Source organism: Dama dama, chromosome 21, assembly GCF_033118175.1.
Source record: "Dama dama isolate Ldn47 chromosome 21, ASM3311817v1, whole genome shotgun sequence".
Lineage (NCBI taxonomy): Eukaryota > Metazoa > Chordata > Mammalia > Artiodactyla > Cervidae > Dama > Dama dama.
This window is the reverse complement of record NC_083701.1, coordinates 67,593,845-67,621,556: the sequence shown is the minus strand read 5'-3', so window position 1 is coordinate 67,621,556 and position 27,712 is coordinate 67,593,845. Positions and strand designations below refer to the sequence as shown.

At 35.9% G+C, this 27,712-nt stretch overlaps 1 protein-coding gene across 3 annotated transcripts in view; it reads right to left on the bottom strand.

The window, feature by feature from the left end:
- VIRMA (vir like m6A methyltransferase associated) overlaps window positions 1-27,712 on the bottom strand; it is a 62,695-nt gene that overhangs the window by 16,818 nt on the left and 18,165 nt on the right. For 2 of the 3 annotated variants that reach the window (XM_061123762.1, XM_061123764.1), the window contains exons 3-15: window positions 26,845-26,931; window positions 25,685-25,733; window positions 24,029-24,197; window positions 17,041-17,163; window positions 16,195-16,467; window positions 13,181-14,321; window positions 9,172-9,663; window positions 8,053-8,207; window positions 5,845-5,927; window positions 3,544-3,637; window positions 2,837-3,381; window positions 2,085-2,320; window positions 1,305-1,557 (exon numbers count right to left, since the gene is read on the bottom strand). In XM_061123762.1, coding sequence (XP_060979745.1) covers window positions 1,305-1,557; window positions 2,085-2,320; window positions 2,837-3,381; window positions 3,544-3,637; window positions 5,845-5,927; window positions 8,053-8,207; window positions 9,172-9,663; window positions 13,181-14,321; window positions 16,195-16,467; window positions 17,041-17,163; window positions 24,029-24,197; window positions 25,685-25,733; window positions 26,845-26,931 — 3,700 coding nt within the window. The remainder of the gene's footprint in view (window positions 1-1,304; window positions 1,558-2,084; window positions 2,321-2,836; window positions 3,382-3,543; window positions 3,638-5,844; window positions 5,928-8,052; window positions 8,208-9,171; window positions 9,664-13,180; window positions 14,322-16,194; window positions 16,468-17,040; window positions 17,164-24,028; window positions 24,198-25,684; window positions 25,734-26,844; window positions 26,932-27,712) is intronic. The other variant, XM_061123763.1, reaches the window with a different exon arrangement.

Genomic DNA, 27,712 nt, shown 5'->3' with positions numbered 1-27,712 from the left:
TACTTCAACACACTGGAAACCACTATTCAACTTGGGTTAAAACTATAAAACAAAGCTTGAATAGAAGGGAAATACAACTAGGTGAGGCCAGCCAAGAATGAAGTTTATGTCATCAGGGCAGCTAGGATGCTAAGCTGTTACTCAGCACAGTCATACAACTCAATATTAATTATAATACAAATACCAGCTGATTGGACATTTTGAGGTATAAAGACTTAAAACAGCCTTTTGGCCAGGTCCAAAACTATTTTCTACCAGATCTCCTTTTTGTGAAAATAAGTCACACAAAAAATGTTTCTTCTTGACTTGAGTGTTAAATGTAACCACATTGGATTTTCTTTTTTTTAGCTAGAAAAAGGTAATCTTCTAACATGTGTGTGCTTAGTCACTCAGTCGTGAATGACTCTTTGCAACCCCAAGGATGGCAGCCCTCCAGGCTCCTCTGTCCACGAGGATTCTCCAGGCAAGAATACTGGAGTGGTTTGCCATGCCCTCCTCCAAACCTTCTAATATGGGATCCTATTAAAAATACTCTGCCTGGAAAAATCACATTCGATTAATTAGATAGTAGGAGCATTTTGACAAGCTAAAATTCTATCAGGCATAGAAATCTATGATGATCCCTGTAACAATGGGCTTTAAAAGTTAAAGCAATTCTCATTAACTCATGGAACTACAAACTGGAAGTCAATAATATGAACAGCAGGAGAAAGTACTACTACTTTTAGTCAACATCTATAAGCACAGTAGTCTGAAACACACTAAAATTGTAGTAGCCTGTGATGCCTTCCAAAGTCGTCCAAAGACTTCCCTGGCTTCCCAGTGGTTAAGACTCTGCACTTTCCTGGTTAGGGAACTAAGATCCCCACATACCTCTAGGCACGGCCCCCAATTTTTTTTTTTTTTTTAAAGTCCAAACAAAAAAATATAGTATTAATTCAACCAATCACAAAACTACAATATTCAAGAATGAATCGGTACAGAATATAATTGGAAAGAAAATGAAATTACCAGACATAACCAATCCCAAAGACTAAAATGGCACATAGAATAAATATCCAAAGACAGCATCTCATAAAGAAAATGAAAAAACCTCTTCAGAGAAATATGTGATGTACAAGGTCAAAGAAAGTTATGTAGCACCAAATCATTTTATTGTTGGTTCACTGGTCAAATATTCCCCCTAAGCAATAACATGAATAATGAAACAGATAAGATCTCTTTGTTAGCAGCCAAGAATTACATCAGAAGTTTTTTGAAAATATATACACCCACAAAGAATTTATAAAAATAACTATAAATACCTGATCACAGAGAGACTGCAAAATGGATGTGATATATTCAACACACTGCTGACGAATAACACTGTCTCCAGGAGACCGCACCAAAACCAACAGATCCTGGAATATCTCTGCATATCTTTCATCACCTTTAATAGTTCCACTAATTAGATGCAAAATAGCTAATTTACAAGCTTTGTGTGAAGCCAGAGCATCAAGAAGAGCAAGCAACCTGGTGGTTTGGCTAGTATACTGTTTTTCTTTATCTTCTGAAGTGCTGAAATAAAATCAACACATTTAGTAAACAAAATTCTTGATTTTAAGGCATTACTTAATAATTTTCTTTTTCAACACATATTATACAAATCTTAATAAAAAATTTCATTCCTTGGGTATGACAACTCTGGAATTTTACAATTACTATAAAATTTTGTAAATTTGGGTTTTCAATAACATATTTTCTTAAGTCAGAGTACTTCGTAGTTCACTTTTCCAGTACCCCAAATCTTGAAATAATTCAAGGTATCTTGCACATAAAATAATAGCTTTCTAATTAAAATTTATCTTTATATATTCATATATGTGTGTGTGTGTATATACACACATACATATATTCATATATGTGTGTGTGTGTGTATATACACACATACATATATTCATATATGTGTATGTGTGTATTTTATAGGTACACATATTATCTGAGCATTCTAAAGCCTGGTTTCCAAAGGCTGTTAATTTTTTTTTTAAAGTATTTGTGTCAAAAATACCTTGAGGAAAAAAATTTTTAGTGCAAAATGAAAATACCTTTGCAAGTCTTCTACAATCAAATCCAACACAGTTCTCATAATCAGAAGTGCAGTTGGTGAGGCAAGGTCACACAATTGAACACAAATACGCCGTAACATATGTTGAATGGGCTGGCAGGTTGTGCCAGAGAAAGAGCGAACTATTTCTTGGAGCAACTTTGCTTGAACATGAAGGTGCATGCTCCACAACTTTCGGGTGTTGAGTGCCACTGATATATCATGTGGCTCAATAACCTGTTAAAAAAGTATAATGTGTGTGTACATGGATTTTTTAAAAATATTTATTTACAATCACAAAAACTGTTCAGGAAGAACTAAATATGAAAAGAACATCTTTACTGCATGCTTAAAACATTTAATTTTCTGTTATACAATTAAACATTTGCTTGAGTTCAATGCATCTAATAAAAAATCTTATTGTTCTCAGGTTAGCAGTCAGTAGAGCAGAGTCCATTGATGAAGCAACCTAGTTAATGGTGGGGGAAAAGGATTTAAAAACAACAAAAGTACAAGTATACATAACAGCATAATAAAATTCACATTAACAAAAATTTATTTAAAATGTTACTCCCATGTTTCCTTAATGACCAACTTGCTTCAGTTTTTATCTCACCCTCATCCAGTTATTTTGTCTTTCTTAGGGGAAGGAGATGAGGGGGTTTTGTTTTTGTTTTTTTAAGCAAAACCACTGGATTTTAAAAAAGTGTTATTGCCATCATTTATAAGATGCATGTTATATGGAAGTGATACCTGAGTTGTTTGCATGGGCAATGGTAGAGGCAGCAGCTCTGAAAGGAGTATGAGTCCAGAAAAAAATCCTTCAGGAACCTTCAATATCGAAGAAAGAACTTCTTTTAACATTAAGGACCAAGTATTGTTAGCTAGAGTCTCTTCTGAGATAGTGAGCTTTTCATTAACTCCTTGGGTAAAAGTCAGTAAGATATCAATGATATCATTCTGAATTTTCTGCTCATCACTGTCCAGACGGCCTGAGAGAGGGATAGAGCAGAGGAGCATGTGTAAAGTCACAAGCGCTGAAGGGACACGCATGTCCTTAAACTCAAAGGAGCCACCTCTCAGCAGTTCCGTTAACATAGTTTTAAGAAGAGTGAGTGTGCAGCGAGCCATCGAAATAGTGGTAACTCTGTGAAGGGTAGTCCCCATGTTGACATGGAGCCTCCAAGGCTGAGTCAGAATACTGTTCAATTTTTGCAGCACCCGAATAAAGGTGTCCATTCCTTCAGCAGAAAAAAGCTGAATGACAGCAAGATTCCATTTCAGGTCTTTCTGTTGACCTTTACATAAATAAGGGAGAAAAAAAACACAAAACTAATTACTTAAATATTAATCATTGGTTAAGATTTTTTAATAATTATTAATATTTTTAATATTTTATTTAATAAATGATATTTACACCAGGCTTAAAAAATAGTTTTTAAGTACAGTAGCCACATTACCTTCAACAGGGGGTGGGGGACAGGCCACATTACAGAGAACACGCAAGGCAGTAGTAAGGCCAACTCCTTCAGGGGTCATCAAGTTATCAGTATTCTTCAAAAATAAAAATGAACAGAAACTTTAATTTCTTAGTACCTATCAGACCCAGAGAAGGCATTGGTTAAAAATAGGAGTTTCAAGTTAAGTACTTACATCATTTTAAACTTCCTAAGTACACTTAAAACATGAATAAAGCTAATGAAGTTTTAAAGGTTATGCAATCTTTGGCATATGTTGTATCATATGTGACATTATGTTTATAAAATGAATAACTGCTGACACACGTATATTAAAAAGTACTGACTAAAACAAAGGCTACATACAGATATTTATGAAACTCTTCATGTTAAGAATTTAAAATAGCTCCTTTGTGGATACTCTTTCTATATATCTGTTTTTCCAAAAAGAAAGCAAGGATTCTGATTTTACAGAGCCCTGTGGGTATTAAAACCTCTTTCAAAATTGATGAAGCATCCGGGAGTGGTTTAATACTACATAACATATATTTCAAAAAACACAAATACCACAGGAATCTAGTTATGATGGCCATTTGGGGCATGAAGAGAGGAAAAAGAAATACAATTACCTATGTCCTCAGCACCTGCCCAGGCTATGTTTCCTGGCAACAAATAGTTACACTTAAGCTGCTTTATTTTTGTAATTTTCAAAGAGCAGCAAATAGATGGTTTAAAAAACTTAGAAGAAATATCACTTTAAAATGTTACTACTTCAGCCTCTAAACCTCCCAGTTTGAAACCTAAAAATAAGAAAATGCTTTTCCTCATATGTTTCCCACCCTTGTGGCTCAGCTGGTAAAGAATTCGCCTGCAATGCGGGAGATCTGGGTTCAATCCCTGGGTTGCGAAGATCCCCTGGAGAAGGGAAAGGTTATCCACTCCAGTATCCTGGCCTGGAGAATTCCATGGACTGTATAGTCCATGAAGTCTCAAAGAGTCGGACACGACCGAGTGACTTTCACTTTCCCCACCTTAGGTTATCTTTCCCTCTAACTTCTTCCTTGCTGCCTTTCAGTTATTCCACAAGTTACTTAAGACAGGAGGGAGCCACAGAGTGACGTTTCTGTCCTAGATCAGCTGTTTTTTAGCACATCTTAACAGTCATTTATAATAAACATACTTAATGGGACAAGGATTTACATAAAAATTAAAACTTTTAATTAAAACATGGAATTCAAATTTCTAGCACTGAACTTTTTACTGGTTAAATACTTTAATCCAAGTCCTCTGGTATTTACTGGATACTTAATATTTTCTCCTAACTATGCACAAGTACCCTAAATACCTGACCATCTAAATTTACAGGACACTAATATACCTCCGCTAAATAAAAGACTGAATATAATGAAAACCTCTAGATATTCTTTGAGGCATAAAATAAAGAACAGAAGAATATGATGGCATTATAGGAGGTTAAAACTACTCTTAGGGGGAGATGGAGGAAAAAGAGATAATTCAAGGTCCATTCTGCCCCTCTAGTTTAAAACTTTTTATGCATCATTTTAAAAGAAAAAAAGGAAGAGCACCTTAAAAAAAAGAGCACTTTTTTTTAAAGCACTTAAAAAGAAGAGCACTTTTAAAAAAAAGAAGAGCACCTTTAGTCCTTCATCCTATGATACACACTGGATCAACTAAAAGGAGCAAAGAAAACTTTTTAAACTTCCCAAACTAACAATGTTTTGATTATAACAGATTTTTTCATTATGAATTACCTGGCTTGTATATGAATTTTTCAACTGTAATATTATGAAATATAAGATTTTACAACTCCCATGAATTACTTCAATTGCAGATTGAAGTAATTTAACCATCCCAAATGAACAAACAGAACTAGTCCTCATTCCAGTTATCTACAATTAACTCTTACCAATTTTCACCTAAAAATTTTGAGGAAAATTCTTTTTCAGAAAGTTTAACTAAAATAATTATATGTCACATTATTATAGCATTTAATTTAAAACACCTTTGTAAATGTCACCAAAATAGTAGGTGATATTATTCTTATTTGAGAAAAAAAAAATAGGACAGAATCTGGCAATAGAAAGCAATATCATTGTGGGCATCTGTGTTCATGTATACACACAATTATATATCCATCTATACCCACTACCAATCTATACCCACAGGACTAGTAAATCAATCAAATATACTTAATTACATTATCTATACAAGTGATTTAATATAACATTACTATATACTACCACACAGTTCCATAAAATCAAGATACTTTTAAGTTTTACTTACCTGTTTAACATATTCAATTAGGTTTGGGATGCAGTTAATCTCAAATCTAAGGTTTTTCAGAGGTTCAAGCCACTTGCCAAGTTCTTAAAAATGAAAAGTAATTTACAATATAATATTTTAAAACAAAAGCCTTATAAACAAGACTTAATAACAAAGGAAGTGAAAGTATTCTTTTCCAGAGAAAAGCCATGTTTTCAGATTGCAAAATCCATGCTCATTTCAATGGAGTCAATTTTATACAGGAATTATGTGTCTAAATTAATTAAACAAGCCTTAAAATAAAATGTAAATGTTGTACTATACTGGTTCAGAAATAAGAAACTATCACTGTTAGTTATTTGGCTTCTGAAAACTTAAATGTTTATACGATTAAACAGAACTATCTAACTAAACTGAATTTTTCTACAGCAATCAACTTACAACATTGAAACAATTATAAAATTAACTACCCATAAACAAACAAAATAACATAGTGCTTATTCACCTAATAAGTGGTAGCACCTAATAAGTGGTAGCACCTAATAAGTGGTAGCACCTAATAAGTGGTAGCACTGATTCCCACACCCCCCAAAATAGCATACACAAATGCATTCATTTCTAACAGGATCAAAATCATGGAGGAAGATTTGCTGAGGGCCTTTTCCCGTAACATGAATTTTAAATTTTGTCAATTTCCTAATCTGCCTTTACAGAATTAAAAGTGATCACTCTCGCCACCAAAACAGTAACAGAAAACTTTGTTTGTGGAAAAAATATATGAAATACACCGTTACTGCAACTGAACCGCCTGGAAGCTGTGCCATAAAAGTGAAGTGAAAGTGTCAGTCACTCAGTCATGTCTGACTCTTTGTGACCCCGTGGACTGTAGCCCGTCAAGGCTCCTCTGTACATGGAGTTTTCCAGGCAAGAATAACTGGAATGGGTTGCCATTTCCTTCTCCAAGGGACCTTTCCGGCCCAGGGGTAGAAGCTACCTATCACCAAAAATGTTTTTATAAAAGTGTTCTAATGTAATAATTTCTAGACACTTTATAAGAAGAACTGACGGAAACTGCAAATAAGAGTCATCTCTCCTTGGTACTACACTCCTTCTGAGGATTACAACAGTTTACATCTGAGTATTTTTCCTATGCACTTTTAAATTACCTCTTTCATGTATATAGAATATATATTGCTCAAATGAAAGATAAAAGGAATAATAAAATAAACATAAGTGTACTCATCACCCAGAATATGTACTAAAGCATTAATAATACCTTTGAAGATGCTACATACCCTCTTTTTGTAAGGGCATACTTCGAGGGGGGAAAATAATCTATTTTCAATATGGAAAGTTGAGTTTAGTATCCAACTTTTACTGGTAACACTTTAATCTTTTTAGGATTAATCCTAAACTTTAATCTTTTTAGGATTAAAAGGAAAAGAGGCCTGGGATTTCCCCAGCAGTCCAGTAGGTTAACACTCCTCACTTCCACTGCAAAGGACACAGGTTCCATCCCTGGTCAGGGAACTAAGATCTAAGATCCCGCATACTGCGCAGCATGGACAAACGAGAAAAAAGAAAAGTGGCCACATACTATCCTAACATTTACTGTGTTAAAATTTCTATTTGGCTAGGTCAAAAGCCAAGAACAAAAATAAAATAATAAAAACCTATAATTAAATACCTTGAACTTTTCAAGACTACCTACATAATAAGGTTCACCTTATTATAAACCTTATTATAAACTTAATAAACTTCATTCAATATACATTTAGAAAATAATGTTCTCTCATCATTTTTCACTTGAGAATAGCACGTATGTGTTAAGCACAAATGGATTTCTAAGTGGTACTCAGAAATAAGCACATATTCAAAGAACACACACACCTACAAACTATACTTCTGAACTTCTGAACAAAACTGAGCTTCTGAGTTCATCTTTAATTCTATGTTGATTAGGAACTTCAACCACCTACAAATTTCCATGACTTCCCAGAAAAAGGTATTTTCAACAACTTCCTAAAAAAATCTTCTTAAGAATACCATATAAAATACCTCCATAAAAGGTGTTTTAACTTATACAGAAAGTTAACAGAGGGTGTTACTAGGTATATTATCAAACATGATAAAGCCCCTGGTCCCAAATGGCAAATACGAACTACAGACAGTCAAGGGCTTTTTTCCTTCATGTATCATAAATGCTTAAAATACTTTCAAGTGCCATACCTTGCAATTTAGCATTATTTTCGTCTGCTTTACAAAGCTTCAAGAGAGATGCTGCGTGCTGCTCCAACATTTGGACGTCACTGGAAGATTGGACCACCACCAAGATAAGTATGCATGCATAATTATAAGCGACTGACTTCTTAGACTTGGAATCACTGAAACAAAATAAGGTTTTAAAGGTTTTGGTATGAAAATAATTTTTTAGGAACAATTTTTTAACTGTTTTGTTTTTTTTTACTTGGTTTTAAGAGGATCAAGGAATTTTACCATGAAACATTACTAACTTCCTGAAAACAGGAAATCACATTTTAGTTTAACCTCCAATTCACCTGAAACCACTACTTAAAAGTATATTAACAACAAAGCACATGCGTCAAAATGGAAAGTGGAATTCTATTAAGAAATATGATCAGAACAATAAAATATGAATAAGTACACTTCATCAGCAGTGAAAGATTAGGAAGCACACTTCATTAATCTCCTTTAAAATGTTTCTTCACTCTGGATAAATAGGAAAAAGTGTGATGAGTCAATCTACCACTGTGATTATTCAGACTTCCACTACAGAACTGTAAAGGTACTGCTAGGCATAGAAGCACTCCTGTTCGCCTTTTACAGTCCCCTCGAGAGATCTGTCACTCAAGGGGTCGTATCAAGACTTGGATGCAAAGGAAGCCACTGCTTTGTATGGCATGAACCAGGAGGAGCGAGTTTCTCTTCTCATAGACCAAAACCCTCTGCCCAAGAGGGAAAGGTCTTCAAAAACCACTATCATTCTCAAACTCCCTCATCCAGTCAAAACACTTCTAAAGTCAGGGCAGGTGAGGGAAGAGACACCAAGATAGTCTTCATGACTCTTAAGTTATATCTATAACTTTGAGCCTTAGTTATGCAATCTTTGTTAACTCTGTGGGGAAATTGAAGAAGCTGCTATTTCATGTCTTTATATCCACATCTTAGAGAGTTCATCATTCTAATCCTTGATTAACAAGTTATTGGCTATGTCAAAAAAAATTATAGTTTTTATTTTCAAAACAACACATTCTTTCAAGAATCTACCCCACTAGTGATGTAGTTTTCCAATAGAACAGGAAATTTAAGAAGTAAGCATAAAATTACCCTAAGGCTTCTTTAGAATAGTACTCCATTAGTGTAATAAGACTTTGGAGATTTTTCTCAAGACTAAAAACGTGGCCAACAGCTGATCTTCCCACAGGATTAAAAGTAATCAAGTAAAGGTTGTGCAGAGTTCCCAACAGATCTGAGTGGTCAGTTTCCTCACTGGCTGTACAATGCTGAAAATGGCTGAACAGTTCTGTAATACACTGCAATGTTTGTGTTGAGTCCTGTAGCCACAAGGCAAAGGCATCATCAATAACACCATCAGATTGGAGACCTTCTTCTTCATCTTGATCATAAAGATGACAAAGAGCTCGGATCAACAAATTTGTTGCTTCATATTCTGACATAAAAAAAAGAAGACCCTTTTGTGACTGAGCAAGAAACTTTAAAACATCTTTTGTGGCTTGCAGCACACCAGGGTGTGCACTTGTTACTGGAATTGACAGAAGCAAAGTAACCAACTCCAAGAAGTGATGACTGTGAAGATACCTGTAGAAGAAATAACAAGATATATGTTAAGTCAGTGCAAAAAATTTTATTTATTCAGTTTTCATTAGACAGGTAGTGTTAAAAATTTTAACAGCAAAAAAAAAAAAAAAAATTTAATAGCAATAATCCTTATTCTCTGCAATATACTGCTTTAACTAAAAACATAATGTGAACAGCAAGTCTTCTCTCCACAGGGCCAAACAAAAGTGAAGGTTCTATAAGGCTTTTTCCTAGCATTCAAAAGATGTTTAACTAGTAACTGTTGACATTTTCTCTTTCCAGAATCAATCTTGACTTTAAATTCTGGTCCTTCTTTCCAGGCCACGTTTCAAATGCTCCCTCCTTTTTAACCATGGTCCTACTCAACTCATGGCATATCAGTATATCTGAATTCATGTATCTAGGGAGAATACAGTGCATATACTATAAAAAGCATTTGGTATGTTCAGATTTACTACAGGTAGTATATCTGAATTGGTACTTCTAGAAAGAAAAAAAGGCCGAATTATCAATCTTTAGTACTTAATACAACAGTACTCTTTTATTATACCCACGAACCATTTTTTAGTACACATAGTTTTAGTAGAAAAGGTATGAATTTACCTAACACCCCTAAAAGACACAATTCCTACTGATACAGAGTATTTTCATTAACCTAATAATACTCTGTGTCCATCTATGCATCCCCCAACTAGCTCCCAGTCCCTGGAAATTGCTGATCTTTTAACTGTCTCCATAGTTTTGCCTTTTCCAGAATGTCACAAAGTTGTAATCAAAAAGCATAAAATTGCCTTTTCAATCGTATTTCTGCTTAAACTCAGGCTTCTATATCATGAGGAAAACACTTGCAGTAAATGCTTACCACAAAGGTAAACACTTCTACACTCTTACGAGCATCCTTAATCACCTTACAGAATGTTCAGAAAATAGTTAACATGGCAGGCCTCAGAATGCTTATTCTTAGAAAGGCTGGGCCTTGGCTGGCCTCTAGGGACTTGGATTTTAGGATCGTTTCCACCCACCAACTGATAAGAATACTCACTGCACATAAACTGTTTATGCAAATAATATGGTTTATTCTGAACACCTGCTTTCCCTCTGGCAGTATGAAATTCTGGTACATGCTAGGTACTGGGTGCCTACATGGCTATCCACCAATAGAAAGCTTGGATGCTGAGATTCTAATGAACTCCTCAGTATGCAACATTTCACACATGTCACAATTTGTTGTCAGGGGACTTAAGGGGATCCTTTGCCCTAAACTAGGAAAGGACTTTGGAAGTTTATGACTCATTTCCCCAGGCTTTGTCCCATGTACCTTCCAAAATGTAATCAGTTCTCTTTTCAAAGTTCACTCTCCCTCCTAATTTATCAATTTCTGTCCATAAAAGCACAGTTACAGTAGTTACCCTCGTTAGAAACCTCAAAGCATTTTAGCTCCTTCTTACTTTCTCTTACCAGGTCCAGTTGCCAAGTCCAAGTAATGCTCCACCACAAACTCTCAATATTGGCACAGTATTTGTCTTCCCATTCTCTATAAATGCCACTATACTAGGCCCAGTATTCAGCACAATACCCACACCCTGGAATCTTCAGACAGGCTTATCTACCTAATAACATCAATTTGTTTTTCATGGCAATACATCTCATAACTATAAGATAATCTTAGAACACTACTCAGATCATATCAGATCTGCTACTCTAAAATATTCAAGATCTTTCACATTCTAAAAACAAAATCCCCAGGAATTCCCTGGCCATCCAGTGGTTAGTATTCAGTGCTTTCACTGTCAGGGGGCCTGGATTCAACCCCTGATCAGGGAACTAAGATCCCACGCACCAAGCAGCACAGTCAAAAAAGAAAAATTAATCCAAAAAAAAAAAAAAACAAATTCCTTAGCCCAGCATTCAAAACCCTTTATCTCCTAAAATCTGACACCCAAATGTACAATCTCCAATTATGGGAGGGGAAAAAAACAGCAATACTTAATAAGCCATTAATTACTAGTTTCCCCTCAATAACTATTTGGGAGCATCATCTCTTTTCTTATACTCAGTCACCCTCAGGGCATTACTTCAAGTCTTAATTTACCAAAAACAAGATCAGTGAGAAGCACCTGTCTCCTCTACTGTCTCCATACTACAAAGATAATTGTATTTTTATACTCAAAAGGTTTCCAATCTCTTGTTCAAAGCCAAACCCTTATACTTGTACTCTGGGCCTCATCTCCTACTAGACCTTGCTCTAGCAATTATCATCTTATACTCCTGTAAGAACTCAAGCTAAGGCAAATCTGAGTTTCAGCTAAAAACAGGAATGGATAGGTACAGATTTTAGAATGGACAAGTTTTGCTAATACATTATGCTCCAAAGCAAGGCAAAAAATAGTCACTGAAATAAAGAATAATAAAAATGTAAAGATTATTTACAGGCAAAATGCCAAAAAAGAAACCCTCAAAAATTAACGCAAATTTAAAAAATCTACTGTGAGTACCTAAAAATGGCAAAACTGTATCAGTAGATAACTAAAGCGTTAGAAGGCAGAAACAAGTGACAACTGAACCTTTAATATATCTTTAACAAGCACTGTAAAATTAACTTAGTAAATTATCAGCTTAACTTACGTTTTAGAATGATAAGGTACAAAGAGGCTTACAAGGAAAAGCTCTCTCGTTCCTATGCCATCCTCTTTGCTTCACCTTCCCAGAAGCCACACAGCAATTTCTCCTTTATTCTTACTCACAGATATGCTAATATAAGCACTATGGTTGATTATTACTTATATCTTTTTTTTTTCCATTTATTTTTATTAGTTGGAGGCTAATTACTTCACAGATTGTAGTGGTTTTTGCCATACACTGACATGAATCAGCCATGGATTCACATGTGTTCCCCATCCTGAACCCCCTCCCAATTATTACTTATCTCTTTAACTTAAGTTGCTATTACTACTCTTAAGTATTAACAAAATATAGCTCAAATACAGTAACATACTTCTCACTACTACCTATTGTGAAATATCAAGGCATCTTTACAAAGACACACATTACCTATAGACAGATTTTTAAAAAAACAAGCAAGGGGCTTCCTTGGTGGCTCAGTGGGAAAGAATCCACCTGCCAATGCAGGAGGCACGGGTTCAATCCCTCGTCCAGGAAGATCCCACACGCCACACAGCAACTAAGCCTGCGCACCCCAACCATCAAGCCTGTGCTCCCGAGCCCAGGAACTGCGACTACTGAAGGTCATGTGCCCTAGAGCTTGTGCTCTGCAACAAGAGAAGCCACTGCAATGAAAAGCCCTCACACTGCAATGAAGAGTAGCCTCCATTCGTCTCCAACTAGAGAAAAGCCCACACAGCAACTAAGACCCAGCCCGGCCAAAAATTAAGTAAATAATAAATAAAATTAAAAAATAAAACAAAGGTTTGTAGCTTAAAAAAAAAAAAAAACCAGCCACAAGAAACTGCCTCTAATAACTGGTAAAATGTTCTTTCCAAAGCCAAAAATGTCTCACCTAAAGAGAACAGGGTACGGATCATCCCTCTCTGGTGGACCAGTAATACGTGCCATTGTTGGGAAAGACTTAACAGGAGGTTGGATCATTGTATGAGGTGCAGTTTCCATTAAATGAAAAACTTCTTCTAAGAGGTTGATAAGCTTTTCTATTTCTCCTTCACTTATATTTGAGGATTCCAAAAGATCCATATCCATAGAAGCCTCTACCTCATTTTCATATTCTGGGTTTGTTCTCTCGAGTCCAGCATCTGTATCATGATCAGGTTCACTGTGGTTAGGAACAGAAGTCGTCTTCTCTGCTAAATGGTCACCAAGTCTTTTAATCTCTGACAAAATTTCATAGAAATGGCATTTCTGAAGAATAGCTGAACCAGCAGTGACAACCCTCACAGTCTGATCTAAAAGTATGAGTTCCAGAAGTTTCTGATAGCCACTTTTTTCACTCTGCCTACTTCTCAGAAAAGCTTCCATTCCTTCTGTCATACTGATGACACTGTCCAAAGCTTTAAATGCATTTAATTTAAGGGAAGATGAGACATGATCAGCAAACAGGAGCTCAAATAAGCCATTGATCACTCCTGCTTGTAGCAGTCCCATGACTCCTTGGGTCCCACATTCTGCTAGTGAGGACACTAATTTGGTCCCAGCTTTAAGCTGTCGGACATTTAAGGCAATGGGTTGGCGAAGAGCTACTTGTAAATTTAAAGCTTGCATGGTCCAGTCTATCAACTGACCAAGGGCGTCTTGTTTTGTGTTTTTCAACTGCAAATAACTTAGTCCTTTTATTATTAAACTAGGAATTTCTTCTAAAGCTGTTACCCATTTTGCACCTCTATCTTCTTGATACAAATCCAACAGTTCAGTTAACTTCACTGAGGCTTCTACTGCCCCTGAGTTTTCTTTATCTGGACCTTGATCCTTCATTCTACTGATTTCAATTTCAAAAGTGGTCTTGTACGGACAGCTGAAGTGTAAGAGTGGTACCAGCTCCCTATCATATGGGTCATATGTCATAGGAGGGACTGAAGCTAAGTCTTCAGCAGTGTATTCAACATCGAAGTTTGGATACTTGAATGTTTCACGTTCCAAGTCAGCAATTCCATCTTCATCGCTGGAAATCTGCTCATAACCATCATCTCCTGAAAATCAGTTTAAATAATACTTAGTTGTTACATCACTGTAACAGTGCAAAACAATTTTGTTCACTGCAAAACAATCTGGTTAATCAAAATAAATTATTTAATAACGTGGCAAAAAAATGAAAAGTAATGATTCCATCAACAAAATTAACTTCTGCCTCAATATTTTATCAACACTTATTAACATTTTATAACTCCTAATAGAACAGTTATAGAGAAACTTCATAAGCAAAGTCTCCTATTATATCTGTTCAGCTTTACAGTAACTCTGCTATAGATCTTTCCCTCACAGAAATAAAATTAGAGATGTCTAAAAAAAAAAAAGAACCAAAAATACCTCTCTCAGGAGGGAAGAAATAAAGCTTGCCTTGTGAGAGAGTATCTTTAAGATGGAAAAGATAAACTGATGGGCCAAAATAATTAACTAAGAATTATACCGTAATTACCAAGTCATACCAAATATTCTCAGGAAAAATATACTAGAATTTCATATTCCTTCACCTCTACTTCTCTGTATTTACCTGTTACACAGTTCCCAGTTCTGTATCATGTTTACCTGGAAAATTTGTTTATAAAAGTACCCATCTTTGCCAAAGCAGAGTTTTCATATCATAACACGTGCAGTTTTTCCCTCTATTTAGTAATACAGGACTAGAGACAGAAAATTTATTAGTTTTAAACATGACTATTACCTGGCTGTGGTAAAACAGAGATGAGTAACATACAGCCTAAGAAAGAAAAGGAAATATTTCCATGGTACTCCTCCAGTAACAGCCCTCTATGGACATTCTTAAGCTCAAAACAACTTAACCATAGCAATACACTCATATTTGATAAGAAAGGGCCTACAGAGACTTGATTCAAGACTAATCCCCAGATGTCTTCTGGTAAAAATCAAATTAACCAGCTTCATTCTCTTATCTTCTCTACAAAAATGTCCTCTGATTAACAAAGCTGCCTGAAATCTAACTACTTGCTAAATGCAATAAATGTAAAAAGGATTTTGAGGTATCCTAGAAATGGGGTAAGTTAAGAGTTATCACTCAGTAACTCAATCACTTCTGTTTTGTAAAAGGGCCCCTGTGATACTGAAATGGTTCTCATCCTCATGTAGAATGACGCTCCCCTTTACTAGCTTATAGAACAAAGCAGATGACCTGTCATTTTACATAAATGCTTTAACATTACACTCTATTTACTGGACAAATTAAGAGTCAATTAGCTTGAATAGCTCTTTTTGCTTTCAAAGGAAAAATAAGACCTAACTAAAAGACTGCATCGTGATGCCTTATGTCCCTCTGTAATTGAGATTTCTTTTTTTCCCTTGTGAATGTCTAATAATAATGTAGCATTTTGCCAAAATATTGAGGTGACAGACATCTTTGGGGATTCTAGGCAGCTTAAAACACCACTCCTCTGAAGACAGATCACCAAATCCCTAATCACCATGTATTTACTGCATATCCTTGCTTCCCTGGACAAAGCCTATGGTATCAAGGGGAAGCTGATACCACAGCAAGCCAAACAGAATCTCTCTCCCAGAAAACTGGAAATGGATCTGAGACATAGTCAGGTAGCTTAAACTGGTTGGTTAAAGAGAAGATATTAAAGATGTGGGGTGAACAGAGACATAACAGTTAGTTTAAAAAAAAAAAAAAAACTAAATTCATTTTTCTAACTAAATAACTGTTAGAAAAACAAACCAAAGCAAAGATGGAAATCCTCAAGTCTAGTCAAGTCTCATGGCCCAGCTACAATCTGACTCTTGGGTTTCTTGAAAGCCATTTATCTCGCTATAAATTCTTTTGCTTTGCTAAAAGCTACATCAAGCGAGTTTCCAGCACTTAAAAGAAGTCCCAGCCAATTCACCCACCTTCACCTTCTTCATCTTCTTCACCTTCTTCCTCTTCATCCTCCTCTTCCTCCTCAGGGATACTGTCTACTGTATGGCGATCATCTTCATCCTCATCCTCTTCGTCCTCCACATCCACATCATCTTCATCATCTTCCCCTTCTTCCTGCTGTTCCTCCTCTACCTCGCCTTCATCAGAATATTGACTTTCCTGGGGAACAGAATTCCGATCAGGAGAAATGGGTTCAAAGTAATCTTCTCTATGAGGAGCATCCTCTTCCTTGTCACCAGACACTGAAAAATTGATATTTAAGGCACAGATTATTTTAACTGTTTAAATAATAAGAGGCAGAAGGACCGGATATTGCAACTATTGATATTTTGGATGATTTAGCTCATAAACACCTTAAAAAAAAAAACATGGTAGAACTACCTGCTCTTAAAAAACATTAAGAGTAAATACTGCACAATTTTCTAGAGTGGGAATTAACAAAGTATGCTATTTCATGTTCTTACACAATAATCCTCTTTTTTAGCTATTAAGTAACTACAGATTTTATCTCTTCCAATACATACAAGTTATTTTTACTGGTCCTTCTCTATACTATCATTATAGTACATTAACATTTTATTTTCAAAGCAATGTTGCTTCAGTTTCAAATGAATTAACTGATTTTTTTTAAAACAAATTCACTTGCCAACAACAATAACAACAACAAAAAAAAACACAAGAAAACACTGCTCAGAATGCGGGTGGGGGACATTCATCAAGATTTAATTACCAGCATCTAATTTTTTTTCTCTAATAAAAAAAGTACTATTATATTAACATTAAGCAAGAGAGGAAAAAAATATTATTATTTCTACCTGGCAATGGCATGGGATCATCTTCATCATCATCAGGGGGAGGGGGTCCTGGTGGAGTTCTTGGTCCCCTTGGCTGTGGTCTTGGAGGGCTTCCATTAAATTGATCTTCTTTCTCCCCATCAGCTGATTTTATTAGAAAAAGAAAAAGAACTTTAAAATTATTAAAGTTAGTGATATAAATACATGACAAAATTGCTATTGATCATTTAGGTTTTCATCCTCAGAATTTATTAACTTTCTTGTTCCTGATGTCTAACAGAAATTTTGCTAATCAGTTTATAATGGGAAAATTAGAATTTCTGACATCCCATATACCAAAATATAATGTATGGAACTCTTAGGAATTATCCCAGAGAAATAGAGACTTATTTTCTCACAGGAAGATGCACACAAATGCTCATAAATAACTTTATTTGCTAAAGTAAAAAACTAGTTCAGTTCAGTCGCTCAGTCGTGTCTGACTCTTTGCAACCCCATGAACCGCAGCACACCAGGCCTCCCTGTCCATCACCAACTCCCGGAGTTTACCCAAACCCATGTCCATTGAGTTGGTGATGCCATCCAGCCATCTCATCCTCTGTCGTCCCCTTCTCCTCCTGCCCTCCATCTTTCCCAGCATCAGGGTCTTTTCCAATGAGTCAGCTCTTCGCATCAGGTGGCCAAAGTATTGGAGTCTCAGCTTCAACATCAGTCCTTCCAATGAACACCCAGGACTGATCTCCTTTAGGATGGACTGGTTGGATCTTCTTACAGTCCAAGGGACTCTTAAGAGTCTTCTCCAACACCACAGTTCAAAAGCATCAATTCTTTGGCGCTCAGCTTTCTTTATAGTCCAACTCTCACATCCATACATGACCACTGGAAAAACCATAGCCTTGACTAGACGGACCTTTGTTGACAAAGTAATGTCTCTGCTTTTTAATATGCTGCCTAGGTTGGTCATAACTTGTCTTCCAAGGAGTAAGTGTGTTTTAATTTCATGGCTGCAATTGCCATCTGCAGTGATTTTAGAGCCCCCAAAAATAAAGTCAGCCACTGTTTCCCCATCTATTTCCCATGAAGTGATGGGACCAGATGCCATGATCTTAGTTTTCTGAATGTTAAGCTTAAAGCCAACTTTTTCACTCTTCTCTTTCACTTTCATCAAGAGGCTTTTTAGTTCTTCTTTGCTTTCTGCAATAAGGGTGGTGTCATCTCCATATCTGAGGTTATTGACATTTCTCCCAGCAATCTTGATTCCAGCTTGTGCTCCTTCCAGCCCAGCACTTCTCATGATGTACTCTGCATATAAGTTAAATAAGCAGGGTGACAATATACAGCCTTGACGTACTCCTTTACTTATTTGGAAACAGTCTGTTGCTCGATGTCCAGTTCTAACTGTTGCTTCCTGACCTGCATATAGGTTTCTCAAGAGGCAGGTCAGGTGGTCTGGTATTCCCATCTCTTTCAGAATTTTCCACAGTTTATTGTGATCCACATAGTCAAAGGCTTTGGCATAGTCAATAAAGCAGAAATACATGTTTTTCTGGAACTCTCTTGCTTTTTCAGTGGTCCAGCAGATGTTGGCAATTTGATCTCTGGTTCCTCTGCCTTTTTTAAAACAACCTTGAACATCTGGAAGTTCACGATTCACGTATTGCTGAAGCCTGGCTTGACTAGAAGCTTACCTAAATGTCCTTCAGTGACTGAACAATTAAATAATACATCCATACTATTTCTTACTACTCAGCAACAATAAAGAATGCTCTACTGATACACAGAGAAAGTAGATAAATTTCAAAGAAATTATGGTGAATGAAAACAGCCAATCTTAAAAAGATCCCAACTTCATGATTCCATTTTGTAACATTTATGAAATAATACAATTACAGAGACAGAGAATAGATCAATGATTGCCAAAAATAGGTACAGGCGGGATGAGTGTGGCTAGAAAGGGGTAAAACCAGGGAATACTGTGACAGTACAATCAAGTATCTTAATTGCAATGATGGGTATGCAAAACTATACATGACATAAAATTACACACAGCTACACATATATACACACACACGTGTGCACGAGTACATATACAAACTGGTGAATGTGAACAAGCTCTGCAGATTGTAACAATGCCTATATTGTTTTGATATTGTACTAGAGTTGTCAAAGATGGTAACTAGGGGAATCTGGGAGGAGTGCACAGGACTTCCCTACACATTTCTTTGCAGCCTTCTATAAATTTGTAACTATTTCAAAATAAAAAGTTAAAAACATGCACACATATATTTCAAAGCAAGTAAGAGTGAAATAAGTCAAGAGAAAGACAAATGTCATATAATACTGTTTGTATGTGGGATCTGAATACAAACAAACCTTTTTACAAAACAGAAACAGAGTTACATATGTAGAAAACAAACTTATGGCTACTACAGGGAATGGCTCATGGCTACTGGAGGGAACGGAGCAGGGATAAGCTGGGAGACCGAGACTGAGACATACACACTAGTAAGTGTAAACTAGGTAACTCATAAGGACCTATCACTGACTCACTTTGCTGTATATCTGGAACTAACACAACACTGTAAATATTATACTCCAATAAAATTTTCTTTAAGAGTCAGTAAATTTTTTTCCACTTCTTGTTATTTGATGTACAGCTGAATAACAATGCCATGTTCAATTCTGCTGTGCAGCAAAGTGACTCCGTTATACACATCCTTTTTTATATTCTTTCCCATTGCGGTTTATCTCATCTTGAATGTAATTCCTTGTGCTATACAGTAGAACCTTATTGTTTATCCATTCTATATGTAACAGTTTGTATCTAACCCTAAACTCTCACTGCATTCCTCCCCAACCCTGCTTCCCCACTTGGCGACCACAAAGCTGTTCTCTGAATCTGTATGTTTCTGCTTGGTAGATAGGTTCCTTCGTGTCACGTTTTCATTTCAGATATAAGTGATATCATGTGGTATTTGTCTCTGACAAATCAGTAGACTACAGTGTGATAAGACTAGACACAATATTGATGAAACTACAAGCTTAGGAAAGATGACATTAGTAAACCTTTAGATAGACTCACTGAGGAAGAAAAGAGAGAGAACTCAAGCAAAACCAGAAATGAAAGAGAAGATGTTACAACTGATGCCACCGAAATACAAAGGATCATAAGAAGCTACTATGAACAATTATACACCAACAAATCAGACAACTCAGAAGAAATGGACACAGCCCTAGAAACATACAACCTACCAAGACTGAATCATGATTAAACAAACTATCTGAACAGACCAATTACTATAAGGAGATTGAGTCACTAATCAAAAACCTCCCCAAAACAAAAGTCCAGAACCATATGGTTTTACTGATTAATTCTACCAAATATTTAAAGAAGAATTAATACCAATTTTTCTCAAAGCTTTCTAAAACTCATCTGCAAGGCCAGCATGACTCTAATACCAAAACTAGACAAGGATGTCTCAAGAAAACAAAGTTGTGTCTACGTGCTCAGTCGCTCAGTTGTGTCTGACTCTTTGAGACCTCATGGACTGTGGCCCACCAGGCTTCTCTGTCCATGTAATTTTCCAGGCAAGAAATACTGGAGCAGGTTACCATTTCCTTCTCCAGGGGATCTTCCCGACCCAAGAATCAAATCTGTGTCTCCTGCTTCCCAAGCAGATTCTTTATCACTGGGAAGCCCAAAAAAGAAAACTACATTCTCCAATTAAAAATAAATAAGTTTAAAAACAAAAGAAAGGTACAGGTCAATATCCCTAATGAACATGCATGCAAATATCCTCAATAAAATATCAGCAAGCAAAATTCTATAATACACTAAAAGGCCCATACACCATGATCATGTGGGGTTTATTCCAGGGATGCAAGGGAGGTTTAGCATCTGCACATTAGTCAATGTGGTATGTTAACAAAATGAAGGATAAAAATCATATGATCATCTCAACAGACGCAGTAAAATAATGTGACAAAATTGAACTCAATTTAAGATAACACACTCCCAACAAAGCAGGTACAGAGGGATTGTACCACACACCATGTGTGTGCTCTTTGTCATTCAGTCGCGTCCAACTCTGTTCACCTTATGCCACTTTACATTTACAAAAACTTTATGTTAGCACCTGTTTTCACTAACCAAATAAATTCTGCAGTGCGCTGTTATAGAGTGAGCATAACCCCAAAAAAGTCAGAGTGGCACCACCAAGCTCCTTCCCCAGCAACTACACTTAGCATCTCAGCATTAAGCCACCACAGCTTTGAATTATGTCTGTGAGCATCTGTGCTTTATCCCAACTGACTCTGTACATCCATTAGCAAGATGTGTCCTAAGGTAATTGTTTCTTCACTTTGTATCATTCTGGCTTACAAAAGGTTTCACAGGAACACACTTTCAGAGAGCAGGGAAAACATGTATAACATATATAAAACCCTACAGATTCCATCGGACTTCCCAGGTGGCTCCATGGTAAAGAATTCACCTGCCAATGTAGGAGACACAGGTTCGATCCCTGGGTTGGGAAGATTCCCTAAAGAAGGAAATGGCAACCTACTCTAGTATTCTTGCCTGGAGAATCCCATGGACAGAGGAGTCTGGCAGGCTACAGTCCATGGAGTCACAAGAGTCGGATATGACTGAAGACTCCATCAGAAACCTATTAGAACAAACAAAAGGGACATGGAACGATGCTCAACACCATTAATTAACATGGAAATGCAAATCAAAACCACAATGAGATCACTTCACACCTGTCAGAAATTGTTGCTTTTTTAGTCTCTAAGTTGTGTCCGACCCTTTGCTACCCCACGTATTGTAACCCACCCGACTCTTCTGTCCATGGGATTTCCTAGGCACAGATACTGCAGTGGGTTGCCATTCTTCGCCAGGGGATCTTCCCAATCCAGGGATCAAACCCACATCTCCTGCTTGGCAGGTGGATTCTTTTACCACTAAGCCACCAGGGAGTGGCTATTACCAGAAAACTAGAAATAACAACTGTTGGTGAGAATGTGGAGAAAAGGAAATCTTTGTGTACTGTTGGTGAGAAGGTAAACTGGTGCTGCTAATAAAAAGAAAACAGTATGAAGGTTCCTCAAAAAATTAAAAGTAGAACCAACATAATGATCCAGCAATTCCATTTCTGAGTATTTACCCTAGAAAATAAAAATTTAATTTGAAAAGTTATATGCACTCCCATGTCCACTGCAGCATTATGTACAGTAGCCAAAAAACAAGGTAAACATCTATCAACAGATGAAAAACTAAAGAAAATGTGAATGGTGTGTATGTGTTATTCCATATACATATTAATACAATGGAATATTATTCAGCCACAAAAAAAAGAAAGAAATCTTGCCATCTGCAACAACATGGACCTCAAGGGCATTATGCTCTGTGAAATAAATCAGACAGAGAAAGCCGAATACTGTGTGATGTCTCTTATATGTGCAATCTAAAAAAAGTAAGTTTAAAAAGAACACCAATAACAAGCTCATAGACACAAACAGACTGGTTGGTGGTTTCCAGAGGATGGGGGGTGGAGATGAGTGAAATGGATGAACTGCTTTTGTTTTATATAAATAAAATTTACAAAAAAGACCAAAGATACAAATATAAGTAAAATATACTTCTCTGTCCACAAAAAGCTCACAGTCCAGAAAAAAAGACAAATGAGCACAGAAGAATGAAGGATACAAAGAAAAGTGAAATATTAACAGTGCTTAGCAGATAAGATACGAGAAAAAAAGTTAGACAACAGTGTGTGACCACCATCAGAGACAAAGGCCTCACACAACAGTGTTATATAAGGGTTAAGAGAAACAATGGTCATTTTATTAGCGCTCATAAAATGCCAACTGTAAAGCAAACTATTTTTCCCTATGACCTCAACTATAATTTCAAAATTTATTCCCAAATCTCCTTAGTTCCACTAGCTCAATCTCCTTATTACAATGAGTAATACCAGTGAGGAAAACAGGCCCTGGAAAACCTAAGCCTAACTGTCTGCTTTATATAAGGAAAGTCACTGAAGTTTATTAGAAGGCTTATGCTTTGTTTTGTTTCAGGGGGGTGGGTGGGTTTGTGGGGGTGTTTTCTGGGAGCCACGCTTCATTGTATGTGGGATCTTACCTTCCCAGTCAGAAACTGAACCCTCGCCACCTACACTGAAAGTGCAGAGTCTTAATCAGTGGGCTACCAGGGAAGTCCCTAGAGTTTTTATTTTTCCCAAAAGGGGAAAATCTCCTTTAGCTAAGATTTAGACATACAAAGAAATCTGATAAAAGAAATGCCATTAACACATACTGAACTTATTGCCTCTTTTTTTTTTTTAAATAAACAATAAACATGTATTTCGTGCACTTCTGAAAGCTAAGAAGTCTGACATCTGACTGCCAGCATGGTTGTGTTTGATGAGAGCTCTTCCCCTGGCGTGCAGACAACTGCCTTCTCACTGTGTCCTCACATGCCAGAAAGAGGAAGCTCTGGCCTCTCTTCCTCTCTGTTTTTTAATACTATTTATTTGGCCTCACCAGGCCTTTACTGTGGCATGTGGGATCTTTAGTTGCAGTGTGAGAACTCGTACTTGTGGCTTGTGGGATCTAATTCTCTGACCAGGAATCCAACCCAGGCTCTCTGCACTGGACACAGAGAGTCTCAGCCCCTGGACCACCAAGGATGTTCCATTCTCTAATTCTTTGAAAGACAATTTTCATAGTAAATCACAAATAACCATGGATTCTATTGTCATTTATATATTTTAAAGAAGCAAACAAAAACCCTCAGATCAATTAAAAAAGCATTTTTGGAAAGTAGAGGAAGAAAATAAAATGCAACCACTTCAACAGAAAAAGGAACTCTTCTAAGAAAGAATGGAAGATTGACAGATAACTTGTCAAGGCTTAAACAACGTTCAAAAGATACAAGAGTTCTTTGAGTTACCTTTCCCACTGTAATGAAAGTAAATTTCACTGATAAAAATAAATTTAAAATTCTCACCATGCTTGGGATTCCTTTTCACACTTGGCTGTGGCTGGGGAGGCGGTGGAGGAGGAGGTGGAGGTGGAGGGGAGTCTCTGTCGTGACTTATGACTCTGTCCACTGATCCATATATTGCCAGCGTCAGACAGTTGTACCAGCCTCTCAGCACCAAACCATCAGTATTCACCTGATTTGGTGGGAGGGGGAGAGGGGAAGAGATATCTTTCAAATTAATGTTTTAATATGTCAGAAGTAAACTTGTATCAAATTACTCTGTGGGTTCAACTAACATCTAAAAGCATGCTGAAAAGGCAAAGATCAATATTGGTGGAAATTCACCCAGAGGCACAACTTTTACATGGCCCTCTAGAGTTATCATACCTAAAAGTTTCTCAAGACTCTATCTTCTCAGTCCTATACTTTAGATCAATTCTATTCAAAAAGCATAACCAGATTTCTAACCAAGAAAAATAGAAGGGAAATTAGAAGGGAGTTACTGCCAATTAATAAATTAAACCCAAATAGTTACAGGGGTCATGAAGATACACTAAAGTACAAACTGTGTCCAGTCTCAAGAATTATAAAGCCCATAAAATTACATGGCATTCTTTTTATTAATACATGCCTGACTCATACATGCAAATCAGGTATATTCTATGTACCCACCCTGCACTTAAAAAGTAAGGGTAACCAGAGGCATGAGACAAATTATTTTTGCAAAGACACTTTATCCTAAAAAGATCAAAGACTTTATCAAGGCCATTAACTCTCAATATTTCCTTATAAAATAATTTTACATTTTTCAGAGCTTATCTACCAACAACAGAAATATTATCAACAAATAAGAAAATGAGAATGTCAGCAGGAAAACCCTGCAACTAAAGCCACTGACTTCTGAGTTCTTCTTCCACTCTCTATGTTGGGTAAAGATGAAATAAGTGGTGATGGGATCCCTTCTAGAGAAAGAAATTATTATTTCCCTTGCTCATCTTAGCAAACTCCAGCAAAGGGAAACTGGGGACCAGAAGTAATGCTCAAAGATTATACCCATGGACTGACAGACTTTGAACAGAAAAACCACTAGAAGGAAGATAAAGAGATAGAGAACACGATTTTTAGTTTAAACAACACGCAGAGTATTAAGTACTCCTTCACCAAAAGAAAACAGCAGGCTGAATAGTCCCATATTAGATCATCATTATAGTTGGATTTTGGCTTTTTCATGGTTCAGATCTTTTAGATGCTTTTAGAATGGCATTTGGTATCAAGAAAAAAGACACACTTCTGATATGCAAGGAAGAAGTATGAAATACGAGTTTTTAAAAGAGACACCTTAATTAAGATACAACGGTGTTTAATAATTTACCTGCCCATCATCTTCAAAATTCGCCCACCTAAATGAAAAGAAGGAAAAGCAGATACTGGCTTTTTCCTGACCCAAGTATGAAATTAGAATGAAGAGCTACATAGGTAGATAATAGCATTACAATAGTTTTGCTCCATTTGAAAATAGCTTCTGGAATACAAAGGGATCAGACAAGAAATGATTAAATTCTCTAGAACTAGAACTAAATAAGCTAACATTCTGCATCACTAGGTTTATCTGAATCAAAAACTCTAAATGGAGGTGAGAACAACAGTAGTAACAAGTTGAAAACTGACTTCCACAATTACCTTTGAGTTGGGTCTAAAGATGATGGAAGTATTCTCATCATATTCCAGGCTGTTAAAAGAGGAGGAAAAAATATACAGGCTCAAACACTGAACACCACAGTTCATGAAGATTCATATGTTTTAATCAAAGGCTAGATTTTTATTTTAATAAACTACAAAGTTGGGGTTTAATTTACTCCCCACAAAATGATATCAAGTATAAAACAAACCCCCCAGATTCTAGTTCAACTGCTTTTAGGTGAGTGTAGATGTCAAGGTTTGTTTAAAAGCACCCCATGTAAAAATAAATAAATAAATAAATAAATAAATAAAAGCACCCCATGTAATTCTAACACACAGCCAGATCAGAGATCCACAGCCCTATAATCTTGAAAAAAAATGCATACTGGCATACTGGGACTAAAATTTTTTAAAAGCCTCTATTTTATCAGGTAGGTACCAACTTAAAAAAAATACTCTATATATTCAAAATTAGCTGCATCAGATTACCCAGGCTCCCTTCATTTAAAAAAAAAAGTTAAATTATCAATGTTATTTAATAATAAATGAATGAAGAATCAATAAAAGAATAACCAAAGCTTAAAAAACTTACTTATGACAGGGACAGAAAAATCTCCATTTTTAAGCTGCCTTTAAAATTTTTTATTTTATAAATGAGTAAAACCATTTAATGGTTAATTAATTTGCAGATATCAAAACAACCAGTGCTAATAATACCTAGTCAGTATGTATTAAATTATTGAAAGTAAGGGTAGCTATTAACAAAATTCTCATTCTACAAAAATGTGGCTGTGGAATTTTAAATTATGCAGCAGTATGATGTAAAAACACAGATAAAAATCTCAATGCATTTATAGAGGGTTTTTTTTTAAGAATCAAAAAGTAATATTTTCCAAATTAGGCTATTACCAAATCATGTGATATGTACAAGAAATGCATACACCTATAAAAATCAAACAAAAGATGGCTAATGTTTCACACATTTAAAGTTTTATTTTATAAATGAACACAACTTGTTCTTAGGAGCGTGACATTTCCTTAATATTGTCAACTGTTAAAATCAAACCAAATTCTTGGGTCTACTATCATATATAAAAGAATAAAAAGGCTTTGCTTACTAACTTATGAGTGTCTGGTGAGATTACCTACTAAATACATACCTTCCCAGCCTATCGAAAACTGGGGCACTTGGTTTGCTGACATTGTTAAAGAATAAGTCTAACTGAAATGTGTGCGGTGAGGTCTCCCTGTGAATGAAACAAAGGTGAAACGTCAGCCTTTACAATAACCAGTTCCTAAGTTACAACAAAAACAAAGTAAGTACAAAGTTAAGAGCAAGTCCAGAATTAAGATAAAATATTCCTAATATTTAAATAAAACACAGAGTTAACTGCAACATTTCCTGTAATTTTATTCACATCCAATTCTCAAGTAGTCAACTATTCATTTTGAATATTACTGAAAAGGTTTTAGCCATCAAGTTTCTTTTGCCTGATGCTTGGACCATTTTAACACACACATACATTTAAATATTTCATGCATTTTAATGCAAAATGCTAATTAATCAAGATATATAGTTTTTTAATTCTTTATATCATTATTCTATTAGCAAAAAAGAATCACTAGTTAACTTTAAGTTGTAAATAATAACTACCATTTAATTTCAACTTAACCCATATTCATACAGGACTGTAATAATTTGAGCATCAGAACCCTAAACTGTGACTTAAAGCCTAAACTGCAATTTGTATAGCATTAATTTACATAAATCTTTTTTTATAGACTTACCTAGTAAAGTTTAAAGCCTATTTAATTTGCATTAGAATGAAATCTTACTATATACCCTTGGCTGAAATTCCTTTGCCTCAACTAAAATCAATTTTTAGACAACCCATGCTTTGTTTATTTACAAAAAATCTAAATGGTAAAAAGTGTAATGCCCAAAGTACTATGAAAGAGATTCCCTTATAATTTCTGGTAGAAATACAAACAGGTACAGCCATTCTGAAAGACAATATGGCAATACAA